The sequence below is a fragment of the Eucalyptus grandis genome, chromosome 2, assembly GCF_016545825.1.
Source record: "Eucalyptus grandis isolate ANBG69807.140 chromosome 2, ASM1654582v1, whole genome shotgun sequence".
NCBI lineage: Eukaryota > Viridiplantae > Streptophyta > Magnoliopsida > Myrtales > Myrtaceae > Eucalyptus > Eucalyptus grandis.
In genome coordinates this window covers 29827722-29837655 of record NC_052613.1, presented here as the reverse complement: position 1 = coordinate 29837655, position 9934 = coordinate 29827722, and the positions used below count along the sequence as shown (strand labels likewise).

General features: G+C 41.0%; 1 protein-coding gene across 1 annotated transcript; it reads left to right on the top strand.

The window, feature by feature from the left end:
• The first annotated feature begins 7874 nt into the window (after positions 1 to 7874).
• Positions 7875 to 9649, top strand: LOC104429728. Its single transcript, XM_039305905.1, is given in 3 exon segments — positions 7875 to 8168; positions 8171 to 8653; positions 8700 to 9649. Coding segments are annotated over 3 exon segments (1248 nt in total). The 5' UTR covers positions 7875 to 8005; the 3' UTR covers positions 9302 to 9649.
• Positions 9650 to 9934: the final 285 nt, after the last annotated feature.

The following is a 9934-nucleotide window of genomic DNA, read 5'->3' as shown; positions in this document are numbered from 1 at the left end:
CTTCTCGTCTCGTCTCAGTTTTCCTTTCTGGACTTACAAATTCAGTATTCCCTCAGTGCTTTCACATCACACGTCAAAGTTGACCAAAATCTTAGAATTTTTGTTGGATCTTGGAGTGCTCCGTGCGAGAAATGCATCTCCATCATTAGTCAGATTCACCTTACTGGCTCGACTCGTTCGGCCCTATTTGAGTTACCGAAGCACAGCCTTCCGCTTGAATTACTGTTCAACTCCTCACTCGGCCAACTCCATATCATTTTGCAAAATGGGCGTGAATGGTCCCGTTCACGAGGTGGCACTCAAAAAAATAGCATGGGCTCTCTTAGGCTTTACCGCTTGGAACTCGGGTTCTCATTTAATCATGCAATTTGATTTTGGTTAGGAGAGAAGAATAGGTTTACATGTGAAGAAGAAAATCATGTAGGGGTGCTCAAGTAGCAAAAGAAAACACATCAAAGGAATTGGGAATGGATATCGATTTGTGATAACTATATTCCCACAAAAAGTCCCGAAAGAGAATCATTTCGTTACTTATTGGTTGATACAAATGAAGAGGGAGATAAATCTTCCCTTAATATAACGAGGGGGAAATCCAATCTCCTTAACCATCATCTAGCCTATTGAGTGCGAGAATTGTATAAAATATAAGTATACAATCGTTCCTGTAACATTCCAAAGTACACATAAAAACTCTAAACCCCCAGAAGTTTCAAGACTTGTCTGGTCATCTCGGCCATTTTCTAATCCCATTGGCCTTGAAAAGTTCCGATCCATGACATAACCGTCAACTCCTGAAGCACTGGCATGGTAATAGGAGGGCAAAGTTTGATTCAAAGGGATTCGTTTGTTTAGTTATCGTCCATTTATTCAATCAATCATGCAGATTTGACAGAGATTATATTTACCCTAAAGTTGCATTTGCGATAAGGACCTAGGCAAATCGACACAAGGCACAAAAGCACATGGGGGAGTTTATACAAATCAATTGTAAGTCATAGAAGGATACATAATACGAACTTGGAGATTGAAAGTATAACTTTCGCAGCGAAGTGTCGCTGGCCATCCTTCTCCCAAAAAATTCAGTCAAGTTCATTTCTTGCTTCATGTTGTGCACATACAAGAAGCCATTGACTAATCTTCGGTCAAAGTAGCTCATCCGACTCGATTTGGTTCTCAACATAATCTTCATATGCTCAGTGCAATTGGTCACCGAAAGCTCTATTCCCATGGAAGAAAGAAACTGTGCTGCAATGGTTGCTTTGTGATGGTGCAGAAACAGGCATTCAAACAAGGTAGGAGAAAAGCAAGAATCCGTGCAGAAATCAAGCTGAGAGTGGATTGCCTCTGGGTTCATGAGCACCGGTGCAAGTCACTGCTGTTGGAACCTTTGACGTCCCTGATATCCCATTTGCTGATTAATCAGATTCTTGTATTCAGCTACCTCTACTTTGCGCCATGACATCAGCTAACATGTTTCTTTTTTTATCATATCCATTTGGAAAAAGTTCATTAATATTAAATTACCATACTGACAAGAATTATTACCTCATTGATATGTTCATAATCATTCAATAGTATCCGTATTTTAAATTTTGGGCCCCCATCTAAATCTTAGGGTGGACCAAAGTGGGTTTCCATAGCTGCTTAAAAGACTGAACATTTGTATAGATTCTAATCTATACATGCCAGGCCTAGAAAAGAGCCTACTCGCATAGGTTGGATAAAATCATAAAAAGCCTACCCTCATTCTTGTAGCTGCTTATTGGTCAACCGTAGTTTTATCAAAGGGTCCCATTAGGTCCATTTAATTTGAAATGATTCAATTTTCAAAATATCGAATGATACATAATTTTTGAGGACAATAAATATATTGAAAATTATAAAATTTTCTTAATACACTCGTTAATAAAAAATATTATTTAAAGTTATGACAAAAAATAATTGGGTTGCGCCAAATGAGAGAGGAGATTAATTGATGAGCGCAATAAAGGGCTGAGACTTAAAAAAAAAAGAAAAAAAGGATAGGACGCATTCTTTGATGGGTGAATAATGTGAAATTAATAAATATTAGTGGTTCATTGAGAAATTTCAATATAAGGACTGCAATATTTTCTATTGAAAAACAGAATTAGTCATTCAAGTAAATCCTCTCCTCGTGGCACTGGTAAAACAATGACCAGCCCCGGTCTACTTTGGGTTCCAGTAAGAAGGTACAATGCAAGATATCACTCGTGTCGCATACCCAAAACAAATAAAAAAGATCACTCTTGCTTCCTCCTCAAACTATTCAACACCATGTCACGATATTTCTTCAAAGCGCATCACGAAAAGTCATAGCCAAGCCCAGTAAATTAATTAGGTCTCCAAAAGATTCTTGTACAACCACCACCGTTACAATAAAACCAAAAGGTGGATATCAAATATATTGAAGGATCGACACTCGAATCTTACCATCGAGCAAGTGGCATACCCATTGAGCGACCTGTCGAAACCTCGCGATCGGAGACCAAACCTAGTAACCCATTCGTTGTATCAGGTAGCCTCCCTTTCATTCGCACATGAGTTGAATGTAAATGAGTCATTATGAAAACCAGCCCATAGGAGAAATTCACTACTTTCAAACTGGGTCGTTTGATCTACTATGCACTAAATGCCCTTTTACCGGGCCTGTTAAGTGTTTCTAGTTTAATCAAATGAACTTTATTTCAACCAACTGAAAAAAAAAAAAAAAATCCCTTATTTTCCTAATTAAAATTCAAGTTGCATGTCTAGCAGAACTTTCTGGATTCCATTTTGATTAGACATTGGGAACAAACTAATGCAGTACATGTACCTAGAAAAACAAACGGGTCACATGCGACGATAATGATATGTTAGACACGCCCTTTGATTTAATTGCTACGCAAGCATACAAATGGACATGTGAATGTTTAGGTGGAGAGCAGGAAGGAGAAGGAGGAGGGGCCGAGCCGCTCCTGTGACCCCAATAGTCAAAACCCAGCAGCCACCCTCACATGCCCCCTCCTCCATTCAATTTCATTCTCAATGGCGTATGCCAACATCACCCACATCGATAGCAAAACATCGCACGCGAGTGGCCACTCCTCTCGCTCCCTCACTTCCCTTTCACTCCTCTCGGGTCGGTTTCTCTCTCTCTCTCTCTCTCTCTCCCGCCGCCCCCACATACGGGTCGGGTCCATGGCCCCCATCCAGATGTATTGTGTGGACCCGACCCTGAGTCCGGACAATCGAACTGAGCACACACGATCGATAGCAACCACGGACCCAATCCCGAGTTGAGACGAGAATTTACACAACCTTGCATCACAATATCCACACACACCAACACGTGGGTGGACCAATTTGAAGTCCATATCAAATAGTTCAGATCCATGGATGATGTGATAAATAATGTTGAACTGACTTAAGATATATATTTTCAAGCAAGAATTCTAGTAAATCCAATTATCTTTTGACCAAGGGTAAAGTAACTTATCGATCAAATGTGCTACCAATGCCGCAATAAAATTACACATTCGAATATCATAAAATCCACAATAATTCCATCCTTTCTAGCACAAAATTTATCTTTTGGGTTAATATCATAAAAATTTTAATATCATAAAAATTTTAAACTACACATATAACAAATTTACTTTTATAATAAGTTTACTTTTCGTTAGTTTTCGTTAAAGTGAATTAATACCACGATAGATCATAAATTGTAACGGAAGGTAAAATCCAACTAGTTCGTCCATAAATTATCATATGTCATTCAACTTAAAATTTTGATAATAAAATTTAACGAAAATTAACGATGAGTAAATTTTTATCTTATATAATTAGACTACGTTCGCTTTCGGCTTCAATATATATAAATTACCAAAAGAAAAAAAAAGCCAAAAGAGAGGACAAGAGCTCGTGGCGAGCCGCGTGAGAATCTGCCACGCGTCAGGATTCAATTGGCGGGGCGGGAGTTTCTCCCTGTGGCAAGCAAGGTAGGGTTTGCCCTCTAGACATTCAGCTTTCTCGGAATCAGGAGATCTGCAAAAAGAAAAACGGAGTCTGCAACCCCAATACGGATTAATTCATATTTTAATCCCCCATTCGTCAGAGGTTTTAGCGTAGTTTAATGATGCCGAAAAAAATTAAATTTAATTGATGAAATTATACTAACAGTGCTCGGAAAATTAAAAATAAAAAATAATTTCAGAAGCATCGCTGGCGAACTAACTTTAAAGGAAAAATAATATATATATATATATTTTATATCTTCTTATTCTCGAAGGAGATTTTAATTTCGTTATGTAATTTTGGTTTTAGAAATGACTGTTTAGGCAGACTGGCTGATAAAATGGGATTGGGATTAATTTAATTTGATTGATCAAGTTGGAGACTTGCAGAGCCCCACGTCACCTGTAGCAGCTGCCCAAGAGCTAGGATCCTATGAAGGGGGTGGGGGTTGGCTGTGATTGGATGCATCCGATGCTAGGTGATCCCCATGCCCTAAAAATCAGTGGCCCTTAATTAATTGGGATAATTACATACATGATCCCCAAATTTTGGATGTGCAATGTAATCCTTTGGTTTTTATTTTTATAATATAATTCATAAACTTTATCTCAATGTGTAATTTAATCTTAAAATTTTTAAATTGTTCAATGTGCTCCATGAATTTTTAGTAAATATTCAATTTGACCCATTAGACTATATCAAAATATATGATATTTTCTTTTCATTAATTCAAGTTCAAGGAAGAATATTAATTTATGGACTAAACTGAACATATATTATATTAAACATATTTAAAAATTATGGATTTTATTGCATATCGCACAATCGATCATATTGCACATTTGACCTAAATTTAGAAATAATTGGTGTCATTTTTCTCAAATTAATTAATTAAAGTACTTAGTTCCAAAGATAAACTCCTCCCCCTTTGAATAATAGGGAGTTACACACTCCTCGATGGAGAATACAGTGTATAGGTACATGCATATGCATGTGGGACCACATGAATTTTAGTGATGTAGCTTGCGGTTCACGATCTAGACCACCTAATGATTAATGTGAATATTCATTGATTAGAGTATAGGGACTTATATGTATGTATACATATTTGAACTCCGATAAATTGAACTTTAAATTATTGAAATTAAACTATAGGATGGCACCATGATGTTTAGAGAGATTCATCGTTCACTATTTAGCGATTTCATTCAGTTTTCCCCCCTTCTTTTCAACATACACACCTGAGTTTCTCTTTTAATTAATTATGTGCACACAAACAGGTCAAACTTATCGAGCTAGAGATTGAGAGAGAGAGAGAGAGATAATTTGACTATCCTTAGAAAATAATTTTAAGTGTCACATTAGGTCAAAATGAGAAAGGAAAATCAGACCATATGAAAACTAGAGAGTTGTTAAATTACGTCATTCTTTTTAAGATGCAATTTGAATGATCATCCTAAACCATCGAGTCATGCAATCTTTGTTTCATTCTTTTGAACAAGGGTTTGGTGTTCGTGCATAGTTAACATTACCAAATCACAAAATTTCTTCCATGAACTCATTGTAATATTTCCCAGCACAATCTTAAGAAAGTCATATTAGTCATATTTTCTAATCAAATTTACTATAATTTTCCAATGATATACTCTCTCTCTCTCACCCGTTACAACTGCATGGTCATTTTTAGTCCACATGAAAATTATGCTCAAACTCAAATGATAAACATGTTATTATAATAGAACATGATAGTAAGGAGTAATTTCACACGACATATTGCTGCGGCTTGCCATGCACAACATGTTGTCCATATACAAAGCATAGAAGTTCAGGTATCTTCTATTCCTAAACAGAAACCAGAAATCACTGCCAATTACCAAGAAGAATATCCTCTTCGGATACTCTCTTTTGCCCTTTCTCGGAGGATCAGGACACGTGTCGTGGAGCGAGCGGGGCGGCGCAGGGGAAGTACGGTGGGGCGACGCTACGCGGGAGCAGAACCCGGGAACGTGCGGTCCTCCTCCTCACTGTCTGTGCCGGTTTGTATGTCTCTGCGTCCATCGCCCCTTTCCCGTTTCCCCACCTCCCCTCTCTCTCTCTCTCTCTCTCTCTCTCTCCTCGCTCTTCTCTCCATGCTTCTTTTCTTTTTTTCCTTTTTTTGTCTTTTTCTGCCAAAAGAAGAAGAAAAACAAATTTTTTAAATAATTTTTTCAGAATTATTTTTGATGCCATATAACCCTTTATTTATTATAATGAATTCCTAAATTATGTCAACAGTTCCTCTAGAATCACTTATTGAGCAGCCAATAAAAGAAATTTATAGTTTTCAATGCATCGAATGCCTTCGTATTCTGCATAATCAATATTTTGAAGATTGAATTATGAAAAATAAAAAGTATATTCAATCAGTGCTTCGAAAGCATCGGTTAACAAGATATTTTCGAACTCTTTTGGATTTCTCTTGAAACGCCCTCGACAATCGAGTTCGCGGGGCGGTGGCTTTGTACTTCGTTGCCTTGCATTGCGTTGCATTTGGAGTTTAGCTCGATTTGCTATTTGTTGACTAACTAGCTTAGCAAAAATAAATGCCATTGAGATGATTTTGGGTAAGGTCGAGGGCCTTTTCGTAAATGCGAGTGGGCATCGCTGGTGATAAATTAAATTACTCGCAACTTGAGGGACCATTCTATGCAAAACCAATAGAATAGTGTTTTTCTCCGACCCCTCGGAAAAGATGTGTCAGAGCATCTGATGAAATTGATACACACGTCACTTTCTTGGAGGAAGGTTAATGCGGATGCGATTTAGGAATTTTTAGAAGTCAAATAATTATAAAATTCTTTTGATTAAAGAAGACAGGGCGTAATTGTTTATGCCCCACCGAAAGAGGGGACGAGGGTGGAATTTTGTAATTTATTGGGGGCCGATTCCGAAACTTGCTCAACACACTTCTTCTTGTGTAAAAAGGTTAATTTCACGTGCTTGTGGCTTTTTTTTTTTTTTTTTGTCATTTGTATCTTAACCACTTATGGAAATTAAATTATGCTCATTCATCCACCAAAAAAAAAAAAGAAGAAAAGAAAGTTCATCAATTTCGATACTTCATAAATTTTTAACATAAATAACGTAGATGATGTTGAGATAGTATCAATAAAGGAACGATGTAATTAATATCAGACGGTGTTTAATCACTAAAAGCAACAACGATAATGATTAGCATAGAAAACAATTGTTAAGTTACTTTGAATCAAAGAAAAGCAAGTGTAGACTATGTCAATTTCCATTGTTCTTCTACCGTGCAACATTTGTAAAATGATTATCAACAATAATGTGAAACAAATTGATCAGCCTTATTATCTATACAAAATGCACATTAATAATTAATCTCTATAGAGAACATATTTTGTCGGTCGACGATATCATGAATAAAAGCATAACATTATCTACAATGTGCTCCATGCATTGCACTCATCACTAAAAATGAAACTCTAGGAACCTTCCCAACCAACGCAATTTATGAACGTGTCGCAAAACCAGAACATGGATCGAAAATATTTTCTCATAATTTAATTTCATTTTTCCGTTCATCAGATGACGAAAGTCAAACCCCCCGAATATTTATTTTCCGGTCGCAATAAATATTATTATTTGCCATACTATAGACTGTCCCAAAAAAAAAAAAAAATGAAGGGGGAAAAAGGACAGAACCCCACCAACTAGCACGGGGGGCATTCCGGTAATTCCACCAATAAACAAACGGGGGCGCGTCGTACGGACACTGACTCGAGAGATGGAGTGGCACATGCCGTAATTATGGCCCAATCCGGAGGGCATTGTGGGAAGCCACGGCTTCCCTCTATTTTTTCGGGGCTTTCCCCCACGCAAACGCCCTCCTGCAACCATTTTCAGAAACTCTCTCCCCCCATCGTCACCGCCATCAACCATCCCTTGAGAGAGAGAGAGAGAGAGAGAGAGAGAGTGTTTTAGAGAGAGAATGAATCCGGAAGCCGAAGCCCACGAGGACCCGAGCCGCGACCCGGATCCGAACCCCGCGCCGGAGCCCGACAATGTCGGCGACGGCGGCGGCGGAGGGGGAGGGGGAGGGGACGACGCCCGGGAGCTCCTCTTCTTCGACGACGGCGACGACAGCAACTGCTCGACCCTTACGTCAGCGCGCCGTCGAGCCCCGGCCGGGGCTCCGGGCACGTCGGCGGCTACTTCTACAGCGCGCCCACGAGCCCCATGCACTACATGCTGTCGTCCTCGCCGTCGTCGTCGTCGGCGGCGGCGATGATGCGCGCGCAGCCCCGGGCCTCTGAGAGTTCCGTGTCGTTCGAGTTCGAGTTCTCGTCCCGATTCGGGTCGCCCGGGTCGGGCCATCCCGGGCCGATGAGCTCGGCGGACGAGCTGTTCCTGAACGGCCAGATCCGGCCCATGAAGCTCTCGACCCACCTGGAGCGGCCCCAGGTGCTGGCCCCTCTGCTGGATCTGGACGAGGAGGAGGGCGGGAATGGCGGGGACTTCCGGGGCAGGGATCTGAGGCTGAGGAGCAAGTCGGTCCGCCGGAGGACCAGGTCCATGTCGCCTCTCAGGAACATGCCGTTCGACTGGAACGACGAAGAAGAAGAGGAGGAAGAAGACGGCAGCTGGCAGGCGAAGCAAGTTCGGTGGCAAGTCAGGGGAGAAAGCGGAGAATCTCGACGAAGAGCGAGGCGACACTTCGAAGGTGGAGTCCCTGTCCTCTGAAACGACGCCGTCGGTCTCGGCCTCGTCCTCGAGGTCGTCGTCGGCGGGTCGGAGCTCGAAGAGGTGGGTGTTCCTGAAAGATTTCCTGAGGAGCAAGAGCGAAGGGAGGAGCAACAACAAGTTCTGGAACACGCTCTCGTTCTCGCCGGTCAAAGAGAAGAGAGACAAAGAGAGACCCGCTGGCTCCGCCTCGTCTTCGACCTCGAAGGAGGGTAAAGTCCCGAGCTTGTCTTCGGCATTCAGGGTTGCCGGAAGTTTTCTCGACGCCGAGAAAATCAGGAAAGGTGGTGGTAGCGGCGGCGGTTCCGGGAAGAAGTCAGGTGGGAAGAGGCCGGTGAACGGGTCGTCGGCTGGGAAGAGGAGGGTCCCGCCGTCGCCGCACGAGCTGCATTACACAGCGAACAGGGCCCAGAGCGAAGAGATGAGGAAGAAGACGTTCCTGCCTTACAGGCAAGGCCTGCTCGGCTGCCTGGGGTTTAGCTCAAAGGGCTACGGTGCCATGAATGGATTTGCTAGAGCTCTGAACCCTGTATCTTCCAGGTAAAAAAAAAAAAAAAAAAAAAAAGAAGGAAAAACAAAAAGAGATTGTGCTCTTAGGGTTTCTTCATAATAAACTGTATAGATCTGGGCTTTTTTCTTCCTTATCTTTTTTTTTTTTTTTTACTTTGGCTCTTTTTTGTTTAGTTTTTTGGATCAAGATTTGATGGGTCATTAGTGTACACTTATGGTGACCCTCTCTGTTGACGATGAGCCTTCTCTTCCTGTTTACTAGAGAAGAAGATATGCCCTCAGATTATTATTTGGGGTTTATATTCTATTAATATGATGATTTGTGTCCCCCCCAGTTACCTTGCATCGGCTGGTGAATCAGGGGTAGGTTGCCACACTTTTAGCTCTTCCTTTTTCATGGGTTTCAGTTCACATTTATACACGCTGATAATATCTGTCTGAGAAGAAACAGTATGTGTTTATGTGCAAATCATTAAAGATCCATATAGACATGATCACATGGCTGGTCAGTGCTCAAGGAAGAGGCACATGAATGTCTGATATTAGCTGTAGAAAAGAGGCCCCATGGAGGACCCCAGGATTTGCACAAGGATGCTGCTCACCAACCTGCAATTCAACAAGACGGAGACTTTATGGAGATATGGTTTTATTCACATGGCCCATGGTC